Raw genomic sequence first — 22,495 nt, forward strand, 5'->3', positions numbered from 1 at the left:
ATCTTGAATAAAAGTTTGAATGGGATAGTAGGAAAAGATTGTTTTTTACAAAATGATTTTGCTTTCCTCTCCTAGAAACATCAAAGGATTAGTCTGGGGCAGGGGAAAAAAGCTGCTTTATGCGAACAGAGATTCCGCTGGGGTCATTGGTATTGGAGACACTTTGACACTGTGCTCAGAAAACCAAGGTGGCCAGAGAGCATAAAAATTCCCCTCTACCTCTCCCTTCCTCTTCATGTCAAGTTGTTAATAGCACTGTGTATTAAATGTGCCTTTTTTCTTTGATAAGCTTCTGGAACCTGATTGTATAGATTCAAAAATCAGTTCCTGTCATGCTTTTCTAATAGCTTTTACCACTGTCTGGCATATTCGTGGGTGCTGAAACTGGGGGCACTGCCGCACCCCTGGCTTGAAGTGGTTTCCATCATATGTAGGGTTGACAGCTTAGTTCAGTGGCTCTCAGAACCTCCACTACACAAATTGTTCCAGTATTCCTGGGCATATTCTGTTCCCTCTTCTGACAGGAGATACCAAAGCTAACCTGCTATTATCAAAACATTGAACACGTAAAGTTTAGTGTGTGATGGGGGCCATCTGGGCTCACTAGCCTGTGAACCAGGTTTAAATCTCTTCTGGAGCGGAAAAGCTAAAAGTCTTCGAAGAGGAATGACGGAGGCCTGTGTCAAGCTTTCATGATGCTGGCAGTTGGAATTCTATGGCTTTTTTGGCTTTCGCTTAAAGAGGAAGTGTCGGAGATCCAGTGCAGGCTGACAAATAAAGTGAATGCTCTCAGCTGGGAGGCAGGGTTTTTTGCAGGGACACAACAAAAAAGAAAACTTTAAGGGTTTTTTAAAGTATTCTTAATTATTCTCGCTATTCCTACCCCTAGCAGGTATATGAAACCTGTTACGGCTCTAAGTATTGTTTGTGGTAAGACAAAATACGATACTTTGGATTCCTAGGTTAATTTGGGGGCACTTCTAGTACATGGGACTTAACTGATCTTTAATCCTGTGTCCATGTGTATGTGTTACAAAGGCAGGGTGCATAATATTTTGGATAAACATCTTTGTTTTTTGAGGCCTTTGCTGATGGTAGTCATCCTGGTATCTTGGAAAGAGTTTCTTCTTGTGAATGATTATAAATTACAAATGGAAAGATTTATCCTAGTGAAATGGTATTGTGTGTAGAATCACAGAGACTTCCGTGTGCTTGATCAACAAGATTAAAATAGCTTGGTAAGGGACTACTTTACTCAAAAGCCAATTAGCCAGATGCTACTGTATAGCACAAATTATGTTGTTTAAGCTCAAGAGGAAAAAAACCCACTACTTGTTTGAAATCCCAGCATGAAAATGGCAAAAATCCTTCTAAGTAGCAGACTTGTCCTTTAGGCTTCAGGATAGCAGCAGCAGAAGCAACTTTTGTAGCTTATTTAATAGATAACCCATACAAAGCTTTCAGCAGGTAGATACTTTTTCTTCCAGCAAACATTAGATAGCTATGAAGAGTCCTGTGGCACCTTATAGACTAGGTGGATATTCACCCACGAAAGCTTATGCTCCAGTACTTCTGTTAGTCTATAAGGTGCCACAGGACTCTGTCGCTTTTTACAGATCCAGACTAACACGGCTACCCCTCTGATATTAGATAGTCAGTATTTTAACTCACTAGCTCAGTCCTAGACTATTATCATAGTATTCTTAAAAGAGACTATGGATGAGTATATTTTAAAATTGGTACTTCCTACAATAAAGGCATAAAGAAGCTTGAAAATATATCCCTGCTCATCTTGTTATTCCGTTTGGAAAACGTTGTGGTTTTTTTACTTGTAAATTTCAAGCTACTTTAGAAACGCTAATTTCTTTTTCACATCCTATGTTATGTAATCAGCTAAGTGAGTGCACAGCTCTGGGAACAGCTTAATTGCTCCAGAGCCAGAAAAAGGAGCACAAATTATTGTAGTTTTTCCTTTATAGGTCCTACATAGTCTGTGGATTTAAATTTAATAATGAAGTTATTTAAAATCCAACAAATCAGATATTAATTCATTTTTTTAAATTTTCTTACTGTTTTTAAAGGTTAATATTTGTTTTATACAGATTTTATTGAAATATACCATACCTAATGTCTTAGATGTTGGGATATCTTTTCTGACTAAATACACTATCCTTTGCAATTTTTTGTAACTTATACTACCCTTTGGTTATTTTACCGGTCTTGGAATTTAAAAGATGCTTCCACTTTGTTTTTAAAAACAAAAGTGATTTATCTAAGCCTTTCATCTAACAACCATGTTGCAATTTCCCTGCTGGTCAGTTATTTACAAGGCGTCTGGTTGTGAATGTTGCACAACTTTATGAAACTGAATATTAACATAAGCTGAAGTTGCTTCCTATTGTCCAAGTTATGTTTCCACCCTGGCAGTTTCATTTGATAATGTACTATTGATTCCATCCTCGAGAATATAATAGCCAGCCATTTAATGCTTATCAGATTGATCAATGGCTATATTCCTTTGGTTCAGAAAAGGGCAACTAAAATGATTAGGGGTTTGGAGAGGGTCCCATACGAGGAAAGATTAAAGAGGCTAGGACTCTTCAGCTTGGAAAAGAGAAGACTAAGGGGGGATATGATAGAGGTATATAAAATCATGAGTGATGTTGAGAAAGTGGATAAGGAAAAGTTATTTACTTATTCCCATAATACAAGAACTAGGGGTCACCAAATGAAATTAATAGGTAGCAGGTTTAAAACAAATAAAAGGAAGTTCTTCATGCAGCGCACAGTCAACTTGTGGAACTCCTTACCTGAGGAGGTTGTGAAGGCTAGGACTATAACAATGTTTAAAAGGGAGCTGGATAAATTCATGGTGGCTATTAGCCAGGATGGGTAAGAATGGTGTCCCTAGCCTCTGTTCGTCAGAGGATGGAGATGGATGGCAGGAGAGAGATCACTTGATCATTGCCTGTTAGGTTCACTCCCTCTGGGGCACCTGGCATTGGCCACTGTCGGTAGACAGATACTGGGCTAGATGGACCTTTGGTCTGACCCGGTACGGCCGTTCTTATGTTCTAGAGTATCACTTATATGATATTGTCAGGCTTGGTAAAGAATAACTTATAATTGCTGGTAAATGCCTTTGTTTTTTCCAAGACTTAATTACTGCAATTATTTTTCTCTTTGAAATGAAGACATAATTTACCTCACAGTTGGAGAGGCTTACCTTTTGCAAAGTGCTTTGAGATCCTCAGATAAAAGGCATTGGAGAAGAGCAATATATAATACATTAGGCTATTTAAAAGTATTGCTACCATATTTTGTCTGAATGAGGCATCTCTCTAGCTATTTACTGTCCAGGAATTTGCATTTATAGAAAATCCACAGTCAAAAGTACTGTTTAAAAAAAAAAATCAAGGTTAAGACAATCCCATAAAGCAAGGAGATTCACTTAAAGGGACCGTCAGGTGCAGTGGCGGATTAAATACTGAGCCAATAGGGCGTGGGCCCCTGGAAAAATGGGTGCCCATACGCACTCTGCCTGCTCAGCGGAGCACTGCGGAGCCGGATCAGAGTGTGGGAGCTCCTATTTGCTTTGAGGGCCCCACAAACCCCTAATTCGCCTCTGGTCAAGCGTTATAGATAAAATGTTGCTTCTGTATTTAAAATTGCCTGGGTATTTTCACAGACTACTCTGAATTTCAGAAGCTGTTTTTTCTGAAAGTAAATGTTGCATTAGACTTTACATTATCGCTATGTTCCTGAAAGATCCTACACAAATTCTGGGTACTAGTTCTGTGATCACAAGTGTGTATATATACCACATTCCTTCGCCTGAACAGGAATTATCTTGAAATCCACAGCAATTCAGTTGTAGCATTTCCAACAGCAGGTTCCTTGTATCATTTACAGTGTACTGCCTGCTCACAGCCAGGGAGCAGGCAGGAGGGTGGGGAAATGAAACTTACACGTACTGGTATGATCCAGAGCACAGCTGTTTAAGCATTGAGAGTGTTTCTGCAAGCAATGATTTTTCTGAAGCTCCTGGCAGTAGGAAAAAGTTCATCTGGTTCCCTTGTTCTATCCAAATATTGAAGATTTAGTCCTTCACTAAATTTCCTGGCTTTTGTGAGGATCTCATTTTATTTTCTGAATTTCATTTGACACACTCCAAATTTAATGGATGGGGTGTGCCTCAAGGCACCAGAACCTAACCAATTGTTATTTAATTCCAAGAGCTGAAGGCAGCAAGACAGGAGTTTGTATTCCTTCCTTTCTTCCTTCCAAGAGCTTTGCTGACAGGTAAAAGGGCTCTCTTATGCATGCAGCTTTCAAAATACACTGAGCCTTGATTGTATTCTAGCAGCTTCCTCTGTATCTTAGAGCGTATGTCTCATGATTGTAAAGAGTGTGTTTGAATTCCGTGACTAGAAGTAAAAAGTGTTTTGAACACTTGTATAGTTTAGCTTGGAAAGTTTTAGTTATAGCAAATACTTCATTTATAAATCAAATACATTTGTGTAAGCACCTGTGTAGTAGGAATCTGCTAAAGTTCAGTTGGCCAGTGTTACTAGTTTCTTGTATTATGTAGTGTTGCTGCGTTCCCTAGATGTGGTGACAGGTTTCAGTGGTAGCCATGTTAGTCTGTATCAGCAAAAAAACCTAGGAGTCCTTGTGGCACATTTATTTGGGCATAAGCTTTCGTGGGCTTTGATGAAGTGGGTTCTAGCCCACAAAAGCTTATGCCCAAATACATCTTTTAGTCTCTAAGGTGCCACAAGGACTCCTCATTTTTTTCCGTAGATGTGTAAACCATATCCCAGGAATGTCTTTAGCACACATGCCTAAGCAGGGGTTTACTATCTGCTCTTCACTGAGTTTTTACATTTCCTTCTGAATGTGGCTGTAAGGTTTTAGCGGGCCAGCTGGCTCCGCAGAGCTGTGTCAATTTACAGTAGCAGAGAACTCCTTATTAGTCTTTTTTTTGGGGGGGGGGCGGGGGGAGAGGAAGTACTTTATTGTTCTTTGTTTCGCCTGTCACGCCTGACTGTGGTGACTGCTATCAAGGCTCCTGCACTAATTAATGGGAGCAAGAACAGTAACATAACTGACCCCTTCAGTTCTTCAAATTAAAAACAATGGAATGCGGAGTGAGAACTATTCCTGCTTTAGTCAATTGCTGTCATGTTCTTTGCTGAAAGAAAGTAACAGAAACTATGGGTGTGGTTAGAGAAAAATCAGAGCAAAGTAATGCTGTGCCCTGCTCAAACTGAACATGCTAACACTACTTAATATGAAGAGAGATTCCTGAATGAAAGTTCTGCTAAATTTTATTGTCTAATATAGGAATTCGGGCTCTTAGTCCCTTGCACAATGAACCCTGCATACAGAAATGTAATCTCCATGCTACTATCAGTTTAGACAGCTGTTTTTATAATGGGTCATAAATTGGCCGTAATGCTTTTGTGCTTCAATAAAATTGTCTTGTAAAGGCTACACTGACTCTGAATTCCAGAAGTGCAAGATTGCTGAAAGGCAGGGCAAAGTCTTTAGAGACCTTGCTGCTTTGTGTTTAGATTTTCTTTTTTTTACCGGTAGTTTTACAGTGCCCTTTAAGCAACATAAATCTTATTTTTAAAAAGCATTACCCAGAAAAGCCCAGTAGCCTATGAGAGTTGCTCTACAGACATGGCTAATACAGCGAGAGTTTTCTAACTTAATTCCTTTCTTGTTTTTTTGTTTTGTTTTTTACTTCTAGAATCTGTGAAAAGGACAATGTGAGCTACTACCTTCAGGCATCCTGAGAAGTTGGTGTTGGGAGGAAGGAGCCTAGACTGCTTTGCTGTTCAGTCAGCAGAATTTCTGACGACTCTAGCTCCCATTTGCCGTCCATACCAGATATTTGCCATTTCCTGTTTGATACAAGACGGCAGCTGTCAGCCACATTATTCAAGGGAGAGGACTATTTTTTCCCCTCACATAATTAATTGCCCATAAAAACAAATACGCAGGGATGTCTAAGAAACAAAATCAGAAAGGTAAGATTACTTGTGAATGAAGCATTCTTGTCTGGATCATGCATCAGTTAATATGGTTATTGGTTCTGAAGCGATCAGTTTGTAAAAACTTTGACAACTTTGGAGGATAATTGCTCTCCCTGTCCCTTCCAAATCTGATAACAGAACTTGTCAGCTTGTCCCCATTACTTTAGTGGACTCCATATAATTCATGTTTTTGTCTTGCTTCTATTAACACTTCAGTTGTTCATGCAGATAGCATCTGATTTCAGGCAATTCCACTGCAGTGTGAATATTGCACCGTATTTGCAATCAGCCTGTATGGAAATAAGATCAGAGAATTGGGTTGATAGCTGTGATCTACCAGAACCAAAATAATCGCCTGTGGGGATACTGTTTTGCTGTTGCATGTGTGAGTTTGAATAGGTTTCAGAGTAGCAGCCATGTTAGTCTGTATTCGCAAAAAGAACAGGAGTACTTGTGGCACCTCAGAGACTAACAAATTTATTTCAGCATAAGCTTTCGTGGGCTACAGCTCACTTTGAGCTGTAGCCCACGAAAGCTTATGCTAAAATAAATTTGTTAGTCTCTGAGGTGCCACAAGTACTCTTGTTCTTTTTGAGTTTGAATAGATGTCCATAGCACACATTGGACTTGATGAAGCTATGGGCATTCTCTGGTCATTAGCATTTTGTATGATCATTCTTTCACTCCAGAAGTGGCATGACAGTGTCTTTGTCATATGCTCTGTGTGCCATTAAAATACTTGTGAAGAATGACTATATATGCATCATAACATCTCAGAGTTAAAGGGATACTGTCAAGTTGGAATCTAGTGCGTTTAAAAAAATATTAAAATTCATCTCAGGTACCACACCTGCCTCCAAGCCATCCTGACAGTTTTTGTCTTTAAAATTGCTGCCCTGTTTTTTGAAATGTTTCTCTTCTTGCTCTGTGAAAGACAACAGGGAAACGGTGGGACTGACTAGCTACAGCATGCTGTCAAATGCGCAAAGTAAACAAGCTGAAATCCTAGAGGAACATAACTTTGTCTCTAATCTATTTCAGTCGTAACAATTTTAGGCCCTGATCCTGCAGTGGTGTGCACACAGGCAAACCTCTGTGTCTGCATAAAGGAAATGGAGTTCCGTGCAATTGCAGGGTCCATCTGCACACGAAGCATTGCAAGAACAGGGTCTTAGGGTTACAAGTAAAGATGTTTGGACAGAGGTCTGATAAATATATATATATATATGTGTGTGTGTGTGTAAGTTGAATGACCCTTCCAGTATTTCTGCTATTTTTTTCCAGCTTCTTGTATAAGTGTTTAGACCAACTTCTAGACAAAAGTTTTTGTCCATGTTAGAGCTAATGAAAGGTTCTGGGTTGACGACAGGATAAACTGATGTCCTCTCTCCAAAGAAATGGCAATGACCATGCAAGTTTCCTCATACTGCCTTTGTAAGACACACTTCCCCCTTGGCCTAGGGATCACTTCTGGGAGTGGGAAAGCAGTTTGGTTTCCATGCCAAAGTTCAGGGACTAGGCTAGATGTCCTAAGTGTGTGGGTTTTTTCATGAGCCTACTATTTATAATTCTACATGGATTCGGTCATCCGCTGGAACTTTTAAACAAGGGCACCAGTTGTGATTGTGGCTGTGGGCACCTACCCACTAGGAATCAGTTTGAAACCACTTAGCTGTTTTATAGACATTGAACAGATGCCAGATGGTGTGTGAGGCCGCCTTGTGGTCACCACTTCCCTGATCTGGATTCAAACCAGAGACCATTTAAATATGATGTCTTTGACATGGGATCCAAAAGTACAATAAACATGGACAATTCACCACTGTTGAGTAGCCAACTGTACTTGAAAGACTTGCTCCCTGGCTGTGGCCCTCAAAGGTTATGGTTTGGTCTTTGAGAGTCTGGCTTACATACCAAGCTTTATCCTACAGCAGTTTCCCATCCTGGCTGGCTCTCCCTGTTGCCAGCTCTTAGAGTGCAATGACAGATGTGGTCCACCCTACGAAAAAATCTGACAACTTCTGACTTAGGCCTAAATGTTATTTCTAGAGTACATGATTTTTTCCAGGGTGTTTTAAATGCTAATACTGCATTAATTATGGTCGCATTAGTAGGCTCCGCTGTAATGTCTGGAAATAGATACCACAACTGCATGGTTTATACTAGTGAGTGACATCTCATTTGCAATGATTACCCCACTTGCCATTCTGCGACGGTATAGTTTTGTATTTCTGTAACAGGATTTGTTTGTATCCCAGAGAACAAAGGTCAGTGGAGAAATAGATGACTAACAGGCGCATGGTAAAGTCAGCACTAATTTATGAAGATATTAAAATCAGTTGGTGATGAGCTGGTGTGTTTTGTTTTTTATATTTTAATGGATTTTTATACCATTTCCATAATTTATGGAAGAGTGAACTCCTGCTGTTCTTCATTGGAGTGCCTTATTGCAAAGTAATAGTGCCAAATAATTTTTACTCAGGGAAATGAAGCTTTTATTCTGTCTCTGAAATTTATATAAACCTTCCTGGTTTTCCTATTAATTTGGCAGTTCAGGCAAAACTGTAATCTTAAACAAACAAAAAAATTTGCAAAATTGAATACCTAATTTATCCCAGACAAAGAAAATAATTACTAGTTTTATCATGGTGGTTGAAACTGATATTTGTTTTTTTAAATAAAGCCCTGATCCTACAAACACTTATGCAGGTACTTAATTTTGATCTCATTGGGACTACTGTTACCTATTAAACCTTTTTTTATGAAAATCTTTTTTTATGTACGTTATGGGTTTTGTTTGCTCTTCGTATCTCAAATGAATATTTATGAACAATATCATACTGTGACCCCCACCACCATCCTGCTTCCTTACCAAGTCCAGATAAAAGACTTTCTAGTGTGTTGGGCAACCTTCTTTGGGCACAACAGTCACATAATACTTAATCTAGCATCTAACTATACCTAGATTTGCCATGAACTGAATGAAGTAGCTTTACATTTTACACATGCACATTTTGACCTGCCAGTTGTATCTGCCTCTGCAAATGACACTAAAATAGGTTTTTGTTGCCTACATTTAATATGGCTTTTGCATAACATGTAGCATCTATAATCGCCACAAAAGGTACACAAGTGCATTTCTTTCACAGACCACGGAAATATGCAAATAGCCATCTGGTTTAGTTTCACACCCAGCTGTCCACACTTGATATTGTCACATCCTGTGTTCCAAAGTATAACAGTTACCTCTAGCAAACTGATATTGCCTTGGGCACTGCTGGAGCTCTTTGGTGTGGAGAGATATTCCATATATACATATAGGGTCATTTAGAATAACAGGTATGTTGTTAGGTCCATTTCTTCTTTTGAATTAGCCGTTGTCTTTTTGCTTACATACTTTGACTCTTCATTGTAATGATTTAAGTAGCTTTATTCCAGATAATAACTGTTCCTGGTGGAAATAAACTTCCTCCTCTATTCCTTTTCTCTCTAGACCTTGCTTCCCTTGTTCTTGTATCTATCTTATGCCTGTCCTCTTTATTGTAGAAGATACACTGCCGAGGTAATTGTTAATTATTATTCAGACTTTTGGTGGATGGATTGGTAGCAGTTTTATAGTTAAGGATGTAATAAGATTTCGATTGTAAGCCTTGTGGATACTCTTCAGACTTTCTTTAAAATAAATCCTTGTGATTTGAATCTTAGTACATTTTCTGAACAGTTGAAGGAAATTGGTCAAGGAATTTTGGGTTTACTGCTAATATTTCCCAAACCTTTTGCAAACTACTGTTTTGGAGAGAGGATTGTTATAACTCAAATTACTTGAACAATAGAACTTCAAAATATTGTTATGTAAATGTTTAAGAACTTTGGGTAACGCTTTAAAAAATGCTTAATGCTCATCTTTAAAAGTGATTTTTGGCACTGAAGAGCCAAAGTGACTTAGGCAGTGAAGAGACAAAATGCCAGTAACTTTCAGTGCGATTTAGGCTCAAGTGCCTTAGTCGCTTTTGAAAATCAGATGTAGGCTCCTTAAGGCACTTACGCCCTTTTGACAAATTTACCTCTTTGAAACATCCTGTCAATTTTCTAAGTATTTATTTTGAACTGACTTGTCTGCTGCCGTAGAATTATTTTATCAATGAACATTTTAATGTGACTGGATTTCACAATGAAAGCTTTTTACCTGAAGAAAGGAGTTCTTGTTCTCCAAGGATTTTCATGTGAGCTTCTACATTGAAATGGTCTTCTGCCAGAAGGATCTGGTCCTTAAGTCAGGATTTATCTATAGAAGGACTCTGAGAGAGATTAGCGTTCTTGGGGAAGATTACTGCATAGGATAATCTTGGATAACTTTAAAATGCTGTATCAAAATGATAGACAGTCAGGGGCTGAAATACTGTGTCATGAATGATTTGATTACTAAATTTCACCGCTAGCAACAATGCTGCACAATTAAACTGATGAACAAACTTGAAGAGAAAAATTAATCTGGAGATAGAAGAGGGGAATTAACCTAGCTAGATAGGGAGTATTGGAAAGGGGCAGGGAAAGCAGTTATCTGTGAGAAACTTTAATTGTGGGGACCTGCAGGTCCCTTACTGAATATGGGAAGCCTGCTTCAGTTGCCTACATGAGGAGCCCCGGCTGGGTTTGTAGCAGGTGATCATGTGGAGAGCCTACAGAAGAGTATTGGGGACACACAAAGTGCCTACAGAGGAGTAAAGGAATGAGGAACATAGATGTGGACAGCAAGCAGGGCTACAGGGTCAGAGTCAATAGAGATGTTTGAACTTGGACTGAATTTTCAATCAGATCTTTAATTGTTTTGTTTTATAGCCTTAACTTAGTCAACAGCGATTTTAACTACTTTGTTTAAAAATAAAAAAACCTGGCTAGTGAGGGAGTATTTTTATTCTCGGGTATTTTGATGCATCTTTTCCCTCAAAAAAGCCACCTCTGCTTTATAACAAAACCTCAGCGAGAACTATTGAAAGATTTGTAAGAGGAGCTGTAACTATTTTTAATAACGCAGCAGTTTTGAAACCAAATCATGGGCCCATCTGTTTCTCCTCATTGAAGCACCAGAGAGTAGAATTTTCCTCTGAACTATTCGGAAGGATATTTTTAAAATCTTTTGAAAGTTTGCATGCAAAGTATTGGCATATATTCACTTTGTATCTTTTGCATAATGCTGTATTAATTATAACTTTTTACTGAAAGATATCTACTGCAAAGCAACCACTGCACCCCAATGCAGTCCTAGCATCTCCGTTTGCAATGTAGTTTCTTGTATCCAGATGTAGGACTGTATCTGGGTTATACCGTATGCTTCATTTAAACTTCTGACTAACTTATTCCCTATGGAACTGCTTAGAGATTCAAAGGAAAGGCACTCTTGGTGCTAACTGTCTGAGTAAATATGTTGGGTAGTTTGGTGGTTCTGCTGATTCATTGCTGCCTGAAATAATAGCATCATTATTTGTATTGCCAAGCTCTTTCCTTCACCTTCATTTTCCAGCCGGCCCCCACTAATGCACATCACCTCGGTGGTTCCCGTCGGGTTGGGAGTAGAGCGAAACAGAGGCTCTTGCTTGGTATGAGAGCCAAAGGCAGACGTGTCAATAAAGCTGCAGCACTCTGGAAAGAGTTCAAAGTTTATGCAGGAACGTGACAATCAAATTATGGGGGACTCCTATTAATTTTCTCTTGGTGACCTTCATTAGCAATATTTTTCAATTTATAAATCAAGACCACTTTTTAAACTGCCCATTCTGTGAATTTGAACTTGTGATCAGAATAATTCAGCAGAGTTCTTTCTGCCCCTGACATAGGCAGTAGATTCTGCAGCTCAGAACTTTACTGGTAGCTTTGTTGATGATGCACAAGGGATAAAAGTTTCCAACGTGCTCCTCTGTCATTGACAGGAGTAAAACTTGGCTTGTAAGTAAAGTCAACAGATTTGACATGAAGAGATGCTGCACAGAGGGGAACAGTGGAGTAAGAAGTTGCTGGATATTTTTATACTATAACACTCTGTGTATTGGAGTATTAACAGCATTGTCTTTAGAAAAGTAGCTGGAAATGTGCAGTTGTAATTTAATTTGCTGTCGTTTTCCAACTGCAGATGGGAACTACATGGGGTGAAGTGAAAATTCTGCTGGTTAAATTACGGTTTATTTCTTAGGTTTCAGCCTGCTGAAGACAGCAAGGTTTTCCCTCTTCTCTTGCTGCATTACTTGCTAATTCAAAACGATGTGCAGGGCTTGGGTTAAAATTGCCAGCTGTGACTTACTGTCACTTGTGAGTTGTAGAGAGCCAGTGACTGCTAAATTGAATCAGTAGGTAATAACTGGAGGAGTAATTAGAGATGTTTTGGAATGGTTTCTACCTGTCTCCTGGAAAGGAAGCACTGTGCTCTTAAGGTCCCTACGTCTTATGGGAGTTTTACCTTGGGACTAACTGTCAGGTTTGAAACATCTGGCTTTAGAGTCGAAATGCCATCTTCACATATTTGGGTAGGTCTCGGCTGTCTGCAATGGCTAACATTGTAGGCACTCTAGCAGCACGAATTAGTGTACAGAGATTCTCTATCCTGTTTCCTCGTAGCTAGATTATTGGGGAGAACATGAAACCTTTTAAAATATTAATTTTTTTAGTGCTGTTCTGTTCCAACCCTCCGTCTCCACATGAACGTGTGTTCATACACTGGAAATGCAGCCTGCTGCCAAATTAAAAGCTCAGTGTATTCCTCAAGAAGAGGATTCCATTCTCATCTCACAGGTGTCAAACTCAAGGATCCTATAGCTGGCAGGTTTAATCTGCTCACCTGTGAAGGAAGTCTTTGAATCACAACACGCAGAGTTTCACGGTGGTAGACAGTATAAGACTGTCAATGAGAGTTTTTAATTAAAATTTGAGCTGACAACCTTCAAATATAATGTTTCTTATTTCTGACTTTATAGAGGCCGTATCCTACTTGGAGATGTATTTAAAATGTTGTTTGAGGAAAGTAAGTGATATTTTTGTCTAGACAGCCTCCTTGTGTGCAACTGCCACTTTTTTCCCCTGGCTGACAATACAATGAGATCACAACAGGGCCCTTGTGCTGTTAAAAATAACTTCCATAGAAACAGATTGAGGTCTCAAGCCTGGATTTCTTTATCTGAGCAGGCTGTACACAAGTGATTTGGGGCGGGAGGAGGAGTTTAAGATACAGGTTTATTAACCAACCTGTCTTTTAAAATCCTATCTTAGTGTTTTCATTTGTGTGTGAATAGATGTGTGCATGAAAAAGACGTTCTTCACCAGGGACCACGAAGAAAGGTACAAGTTGCCATTTCAGAGCGAAAACCATGCCAGAGACTTTAACTTGCCTTCTCCACGACCTGAAATGCTGTGGTTAAGCTACATTTTGTAAACCTGATGTATACTCAGTCTTGGTAAAGTGTGAATGTTTATAATGTTGCTCTATACTTTTATTCTGGTGCTGTATGATTGGTGATGGAGGGGAAACGCAGTGCCCTCTCTCCTGGTTAGAGCAGCAGTGGGCAGTTAGGGGATCTGGGTTCTAGTCCCAACTTTGCCTTTGACTTGCTGTGTAACTTTGTGGAAGGCACTTCACATCTGTGGCTCCAATCTCTTACAGGAGCAATACTTCTACAAAGGTTGGAAGAACAGCAAGATACTCTGCTAAAATTCACAAACAGCTATAAATGTGGAATACAACATATATCTACTTTTTTTTAAAATAGACTTGTTGCATTGTGCATTCTTAAAGCATGATACCTTGAGTCCTGGTGCCAGTGAAGCTATGACAACTTTTGGTATTTAAAGCTTAGAGAATAGTTTTATGTAGCATTTTTTTTTGCAAGGAATTTTGAGAAGTTAATTTCTGCATAGATCTTCCGTGTCTTTCAGTGACTCCCGGCCGTGGTAGAAGATCAATGGTAAAGTAATACTATTTTTTTTTATCAGCCTAATCCCATTGAGACAAATTCACCTTGTCCTAGGAAGATAATGCTCAACAATAATTCAGGTTTGGCCGTCTCTGCAATATCCACCATTGACTTTTAATGATTGCAGTGATCCAGGAACAGCTGAAGAGAACTTGTAATTAGAGCAAATTCAAGCTGCTCTTAGCCTGCAGTAAAATTCCATTTTTTAAATAGCTTTTTATTTCATATTAGCAAAGGTCTTATGTGTTATCCCAGAGAGAGTAAGAGCAGTTACCACTGACCTGAAAAGCCATTGTGACTATAAATGTTTCACAGTTTAGCCGAAGTTTTATTGGGTGGGATTTCAGGCATCTATGCTACATAATTCCCCATAGTCAGCCAGTTGCTAGAGTCTTTACTAGGACAGGCAGAAGAATCTGCCATTTGTCTGGAACATGATTTTAGTCGTTAAGCAGGGAACAGAAACCAAGGGGAGCTTTGTCCTCTTGCCTGCCTAACTGAAAAATTTATGCTACTTCTAACTGGGCTTTCAATGAACTCTCGTAAGAATGGAACATAGGCAGTCTTGATGCCAGTGTTGAAGTGTGCCACACAAGGCAGTAGGTAATGGCACATGATCATCTACCACAGGGCAAGGTGGTAACTAGACAAGCCACGTGAAGGAAGATTTTGACTAGTACATTCACCACTCTACCTTGTAGACAAGCCAGGTCTCCATTTTCAGAACGCGTTTGATGTAATCTAATGTAGCATCTATTAGCTATCAAGTAAAATGATCTGGCTACTACGTAGTCACAGTCCAGCAGTGCAAGTACTTCAGTTCCCAGAATTCCAGAAGTACTTTTCTGTGAGGAATATCTTTTCATTGACTGTATCATGGTCTTGTAACTTCTGTCTTGACCAGACAGGCTGTTTTAAGGAAAGTGTCATTTTTGTCTCATGTGTTTTTGTGAGGATAGAAAGGCTAGAATTGTGTGACAAGCTAAAGTAATATCTGAACTTGTTCATAGCCTCTTCCAAGGATTCTGGAAATTAAGAGAATTCTTTTTTCAGTCTTATGTTGTTGATGCTGGATCATTCTACACGCTAAAATTATTCTAGAAACTAGCATTTTTCTCACAATGGACATCCTTTAAAGTGAATTATAGTCAGTAAAGGGATTGTAAAAATGTTAGATTTCGTTTTTATTCTCCTTCAGTGAATCCAGGGCTAATGATCTTAGCCTACAAGTTAAAAGATTATAGACTAACAGACATTTTGCAGCATGAGCTTTCGTGGGTGAATACCCACTTCTTCGGATGCAAGAAGAAGAAGTGGGTATTCACCCACGAAAGCTCATGCTGCAAAATGTCTGTTAGTCTATAAGGTGCCACAGGATTCTTTGCTGATTCTGCAGAACCAGACTAACACGGCTACCCCTCTGATAAGTTAAAATATTATTTTTCTAGCTGCTGGTGCCACAAACTCTGTGGAATCTAAAAATCTACCTGTGTTCTGATTTGTCACTGAAGACATTACACTTGTGAATTTGACCTCTAGTGATGTTGCACAAGACAGACTAGAACCTAGCTCAATCTCCCAGAGCTGTATTGTCTCTGCAGGGCTGGTGGGAAATAAGAACAGGTGAGCAGCTATGGCTTCAATACGCACTAGGAGCAGATATGTTGAGTAAGGCGTTTAAAACTGGCCAATACAGGTCTGTTTGCTAATAAGGAATTGGAAATTGTATGCATCTCCATCACTAACTTTACTGACCCTATAAGAAGGCATTATTTATTGTTGATTATAACCCTTTGAATGCCTAGCACTAAATATTTAGTGTGCTGCAGAGGATACTTCCCGTCAGGAATAACAGGAGTTGGAGCATCAAACAACTAAAACACAGCATAAGATGTAAACTATGCATCCCCCATGTCTTTTACTAGTATAGAAACTCCTGCCTAGGCTGCTTGTTTAGTTCACTGTAGTTCATATTTCACTGTTGCCCAGGCAAGACACACTGCCTGGTGTTTGCGGGATAAGATACTTTAAGCACAGCAGTGCAGTCAGGGTGAGGCGGTTCAGGAGGGGGAGGAAACGGGGTTACTTACCAAGTCACTCTCTATGCTTTGTCCTTGCAGAACTGTAGAAGTCATGTGGTTGGCCACAAACCTTTTTGAAACAGTATTTGAATGTTACAGGGCACGCACAGATCCCTCACGTCCTGCATTTTGCTGGTCAGGGTGTATGTACCCTTCCCCTTGCTGTGCAGAGGCAACGTCACGAAGACAGACAAATCTGTGTTACATAAACAGTGGTTTCATTACCTTGTGAGTCTTTAATGGACTACAGCTCCAAGCACAGTGCTATGGTCAACTTTGTTAATGTGGCGTTAGATGAAGATATTAGAGCTCCACATATGTAGAGAGTGTGAAGATTCTGTTTATCTCCACCAGTGCTAACTGAAAGAGTCTGACTTGCTATCAGGTCGTTGCTTTAATTGTTGGCACTTTGATTTCTTTTCTATGTCATCTTTCGAAAGCTTGCACACTGAGACACTACTGTTGTAGATAATATGCCTTCTGTTTTTCCACTGGAGAGACCTGTTTAATTTGAAAGGGTCTATCAGTTGCATAAATATCATAGTGTTTATCTAACATTTCAGGTCACGTAAGCAATGATATTGAATAGATATTTGAGAGCATTAGAAGGAGTGTTGAGTAGTATGAGAAATCCTTACAGAATGTCACCAAACGTGGCAATGTCTTTTGTGCTGTGACTGATCATAGTCTCAGGAATGTGGTTTGAAATGAATGAGGATTACTGCACAGCTTTTATAGCTCCTGGTGTGTGTACAAAGAGAACGTTGGACAAGAAACAACTGTGTTTGAATTCAAAATGGAAAGATACATATCTACTGCTGCAGCAGCTCATCCGCTAACCTTCTTGTTGAATGCGGTTGGCTTTTTGTCTATATCAGCTCTGATGTGTGTGCTATGAAAAATGGCAGGTTTTGCAGATTCATGTGACCCTTACTGGCTAGTGGGAACCAAATCTAGTGGCGATGACTGTGCTTTAATGGCAGTAAAGTCAAGCTGGAGTCAACAGCTGCAGACTTGATTTTAGGTCTGCACTTTGAAGTGTCGGCGCTAGGGTAGAAGACATGAGAGTCCTGATGACAAGTTTGTTTCCAGCACAGGGTGGAGAAGTGGAAATGTTTTCAGGATAGTTGATTGATGGAGGGCAGAAAATAAGCATTTAATTGGAAGTTATAGTAGCACTTAACAGAAGCTATTGGATGTTTATCCAAGTGTCTGCAGTTAGTATTTCCAGGTAGGTGAAATTGCTAAATGTAGAGCAAAGGCCAAGGTGCTTGGGTTACTGGTTGTTCCTTATTATTGAGCCCAATAAAAGCACATTGTCCTAAGATTAGTACAGAGATACAAAAGATGCATTGGGCTGCTTGGATTAACTTAACTTAGTGTGTCAGACCAACCCTGTTGGTGGTTAAAGTTGCTGGCTTGCTGCTGTGATCTACAGTGCTTTTTTCTTTATTTCAGTTGGCCCGGAGCTGAAGAATGAATCAGAATTTCAATGACTTGTTAAGGCTGTAATACAAACTGTAATTCACTATACGTTTAGTTAAAGATGTTGCCAACTGCAATAGTTTGCTTTTTTAACATGTTAGATCATTTTTATTTTATCTGGGGCAAGGCAGGGAGCAATCTTTGGCTTGACACTTTGGACATTGAAAAAGGTTTATTTAGCAAAATTCATTTTATAAAAATGTTACCAAAGAACAACAGGTACCAACTTATCTGATGTTGGAAGTCCATGTTCTTTGTTGCATGAAGAAAATGTACTGTTCATGATAGCCAGTCCACAGGCAATTCTTCATTTGGCTGAGTGTTCCAGATGTTAGAGCTGTTCTTCTTGGCGGCAGGATGGAGGTCCCTTCAGCACTGCTCCGTTTGCAAGCTACATGAGGAGATTAAAATGGGCCTATCTGGGTTTGTGAAGACACAACTAACCAGCCAAGTCTCTCTTCCCACTGACCTTATCGCTTTGGTTCCCCTGCCAGGCTTTTCATTCCAGACAGGATCATTTGGAGGCCCTTAGACTTGTCCCACTGACTCTTGGGTTGCAAGGTAGGGTCTAGTGTGCCAGATCGATCTGCTATTGCCTCACGGTCTGAGGTCAGGCTATAATGTCCGAGTCCGTGCTGCTATTCATCCTCATTGATTGCATGATAGAATTAGCCAGTTAATATTGTGTTTTTGCAGGTGATAAAGTAAGAGTGATCATACTGGGTCAGACTAATGGTCCATCCAGCCCAGTATCTTGACCGTGGCCAGTACCAGAGCTTTAAGGGAGTGTACCGAACAGGGCAGTTGGAGTGATCCACCCCCTTTTCCTCTCCAGGCTTCATTTTGGCTAACAGCCACTGATGGACCAGCCCTTACTCAGTTCTCTTTTAAACCCAGTTATATTTTTGGCCTTTACAACATCCCTGTGCAACACGTTCCACTGGTTAATAGTGCGTTGTATGAAAAAAGGTTGGTATGAAACCTGCTGCCTCTTAATTTAATCAGGTGACTCCAGGCTTTTGTATTGTGGAAAAGGGTAAATAACCCTTCCCTGTTCACTTTTTCCACACCATCCATGATTTTACAGACCGCTGTGGTATCCCACCTTAGTCGTCTCTTTTCTTATCTGACCAGCCCTAATCTTTTTAGTCTCTCCTCACACAGAGGCCATTCCATACCCTTGATCATCTCTGCCCTCTTCTGAACCTCTTCCAGCTCCGCTATATCCTTTTTGAGATGGGGTGACCAGAAGTGGACGCGGTATTCCAGGTGTGGGCATATCATGGATTTATATAGTGGCCTTGCGATATCTTCTGTCTTATTTTCTATCCCTTTGCTAGTAGTCCCTAACATTCTGTTCGCCTTTTTCTTCACTGCTGCACATTCAGCAGAAGCTTCAGAAAACTGTCTCCTGCTTTCCGCTGCAAGGCAAGCATCTGAGCTAACCTGTTGCCTTAGGTTATTCTGAATGTGTCTTCCTGATGTCCACCATTCACAGCACAGCCTTTCATGTCTTTACAGAGCCAACAGGGTTCATTTTTGATGTGCAGTCCAACACTGTGATGGCCCAAGGAGGAACCTTTGAAAACATGAAGGAGAAGGTAAGTGTTACTATGGGGAATTCCGTAGCTTTTCTTTGGCAGTGGAAGTGCTAGTGAAAGTGCATCTCGTAGCTATTACTTGAGACATGGGGAAAACGTGCACGGACTAAAGTTTTTTGTTTTGACAGTTTTGCTCTCCAAGATGCATTGTCCTGGCCTATTAAAACCATATCCAAGTGATCCCATGTTCCATACAGTCTGATACCCTTTGCTGCAAGCTTAGCAGTTACAGTGATGGTACAAAGAAGGTAAGCAAGTGGCAAAGATGTGACTCCTTGTTCCTCTCTTCCAGATCAGTGCAGTGCGTGCGGTGGTCCCCAACAGGAGCAACAATGAAATCATCCTGGTGCTACAGCACTTTGATAACTGTGTGGATAGAACAGTGCAGGCCTTTATGGAAGGTAACGATCTCTAGTTTCGTCATCTGGGTAACTGGGCTTTAGCGACAATGTTTATTGCGGGTTTTGTTTAGAAATAGCATGTCTTTTCAGCAGGCACTGTACAGCTTTCAGGAAAGGGCCGTGTGCTTCTTTTTATACAGTATGTATACTTTGACTGGGGACTCTCTCAGATCTTCTCTGCAAAGCATCCAAGTACGGACTCTTCCCAGATTGGCTTTCCTGGAAGACAATCCAAAGATGTTCCTCTCGGCCTTACCATAATTTTATTCAGAATCCGCCCCATTAGGTTTTAAGAGGAAAAAAAGACCGTTACTTTGTACCAAAAGATACCGAATCCAGGAGATACCAAGTATTTAACCATTGTATTTCCTGCTCATGTGCACAAGAAACAGAATATCTGCATCAACCTTGGGGTAGTTCTCTCCTCCCTTTTGAAACGTGGATCACAGCTCATGTATCGGGAGCTGGTGGCATATTGCACCTGGTCAAGTTCCTACCTTGTAGGACAGGAGGTGTTCACCAATGAAACTGTCTTTTTGCACTTCTTGTCTGTTTCTTGTACTAACCCTCACTCACAGCATGGTGCTTTACCTCTGGCTAAGAGTACATATGGGTTGTGCAGCTACTCCTAATGCCTGGAACAACTTCATAGAATTGTCCTTGGAGGGGAGAGAGCCGTATAAACCCTCTGACCTGGACTGAATCCCTGTTTAGTCCAAGTTCCAACACAGCTAAAGTCTTTAGCATGGCAGTGCCGATAGGGGGGTTTGTTACCTGGAAGCAGCCAGCACAGAACGTTCTATCGGAGGAGTCATTCTGATCAGTGGAATGTTCCCAAAGCAAAAATGAAACTGATCATTTCATTTAATCAGCTAAGAGAATTGAAACTTAACTTCTTTACGTCATTTGCTGCAGGACACATTCCAGCTGGCTCTAGATATGGAGACTCCCTGGTTTTTGTATGGCACAGGTGTAAGAAAGTGTGAAGCATTCTCCATTGCTTATCTTAAGTTTCATTTCAGGCAATGCCAGCGAAGTATTGAAAGAATGGACAATAACAGGCAAGAAAAAGGTAACCTTTAAAATGTGCTTTACCTTACTTCGCTAGGATCTATATCACCCTGGCATTTTCCTCTTTATCGGCTCCAGGGCATGCCAGAGACCCAGCATCCTTTATAATGCCATGCTAAATCATGAAGAACAAGGAAAGAAACCACAGGGAAAATATATCTCTATAGATATATTGCTGTGGGCAGAACTGCCTCACATGAGGTAGTCACCAGTCTGGCTAGTCTAACTCCCAGCTGAGGTGAAATGCTTTATCTGATGGCTTCAAAAGCAGGTTTGAACCCCTCCCCTCCCAAAACACCATAATGCACTTAGCTCAGTTCTACGGTGTAATATTGATGACGCTGCCTTGCAGAATCACCATGAAAATTTACTGCCTTGGCCACAAATTGACCTCCCCTGCCCTTTGCCATGATGACGGAAACACTGCTACGTGCTGGTCTTCCTCCCTCCCATCCCACCCCCACGCCCACCCTGTGGGAGAAGCTGTCATTCACTTTGCATGTGTTCAGCCTATTCTGTGTGTCCCGTCATGAACCCTTGGAGCTGAGCAGCCTCCATTTCCTGCAGCCTCTGCTTTGGTGCCCTTCTTTGCAACGCATGTTTTGCTCATTGACAGTTTTGCCTGCTAGTCTGTTCAGAACCCTACACAAACAGTTAACTTAGGGGGGGTTCACTTATTTTTTCAGGTAGTGTGGAATGTCACTGCTGTGTAACTGATACGAAAGGCAGGGTTCATCTGGTAACGGGGGCACGGCTGCTGCAGGGGATGGTGCACTCACACCTCATTATCTCTTCTCATTGTTGAATAAATCCCTCCTGCGTTTATAGGACAAACATCCGGGCTTGGCTGAAAAAGCATTTAAGTCAGCGATCCCTGGGCAGTAAGCACAAAATGAATTTTCCCTTCAGGAATTAAGCTTAACCTATTTTTTGTGGGATGGGAATTTAATCCTTAGAACAAAAAGAAGAAAACGAAACCCAAACCTCCAGCTGAAGCAAGCCCGGGCCTCCCAGATCCTGGTAAACTGACAGCCACCGAAGGGGAACAGTCTGCAGCTTCCTCTGAGAAGGGCGGGATTAATGGTTACCATGTCAATGGCTCGGCCAATGATACGGAGTCCGTGGACTCGCTCAGTGAAGGCTTGGATACGCTTTCAATAGATGCCAGAGAGTTAGAGGATTGTGAATCTGCCACACCTGACATGCCCGATGGAACAGGTTAGACTTTCTAAAGTATTGTAGGAATTGAACAGCTCAGTAATTTTTCAAACAGCTATTTTCTCCCTTCTGTTACTGCTGCCTTTCTCTGTGCCAGTTCTGAATACGGAGGTTTTTTTAAATGGCATTAACTCTTTGGCTGTGTAAATACTCCGTTTGCTTTCCATTCTGTGGCAGTTGTCACGGAAAGAAGGGCTGCTCACCCTGCTGATTTAAGTTTTGGTGGGAAGGGGGCTGTTGAGCCTGGAATACTTTCTATGCTCCCTGTTTTGTTTGTTTCCCTGAACTCACTTGCTTTTCTACAGCAGTGTCTGAGCTAGACAGTGGAATAGTGGACTTTGAGCCAAAGTCACCCGTAATGCACTCTTCCCAGAATGCTCCGTCTGTCAGGCCGCAGCCAGAGCAGAGGAATGCCAGCAAGTCTCTGTCTAGGTCCACGGCAAGCAATCAGACGTCTACTTCCTTGTCTCCAGCGATGCTGGAAGATGTTCCGGTTTCTTCTTCAAACAAGAAGTTAGGTAAGGCCTCAAGGACTTACGTGCGCTTGAGTTATAAAGCTGGTTAGCTCCAGCAGGGTTCTGTGACCACCTCTCTGGTTGTACTGTCCAAATTTAGCTGGTTGCTGGTGGATGGAGA

The 22,495-nt window shown here is 40.7% G+C and overlaps 1 protein-coding gene across 4 annotated transcripts in view; it reads left to right on the forward strand.

Annotated features, from left to right (window-relative positions):
- The window catches only part of SPATS2 (spermatogenesis associated serine rich 2), a 39,710-nt gene that overhangs the window by 3,341 nt on the left and 13,874 nt on the right, over positions 1–22,495 (forward strand). For 3 of the 4 annotated variants that reach the window (XM_039514411.1, XM_039514413.1, XM_039514410.1), the window contains exons 2-7: positions 5,759–6,038; positions 19,090–19,169; positions 19,462–19,570; positions 20,593–20,642; positions 21,598–21,859; positions 22,165–22,377. In XM_039514411.1, coding sequence (XP_039370345.1) covers positions 6,014–6,038; positions 19,090–19,169; positions 19,462–19,570; positions 20,593–20,642; positions 21,598–21,859; positions 22,165–22,377 — 739 coding nt within the window. In that variant the 5' untranslated portion in view covers positions 5,759–6,013. The remainder of the gene's footprint in view (positions 1–5,758; positions 6,039–19,089; positions 19,170–19,461; positions 19,571–20,592; positions 20,643–21,597; positions 21,860–22,164; positions 22,378–22,495) is intronic. The other variant, XM_039514412.1, reaches the window with a different exon arrangement.

Source organism: Mauremys reevesii, linkage group 25, assembly GCF_016161935.1.
Source record: "Mauremys reevesii isolate NIE-2019 linkage group 25, ASM1616193v1, whole genome shotgun sequence".
NCBI lineage: Eukaryota > Metazoa > Chordata > Testudines > Geoemydidae > Mauremys > Mauremys reevesii.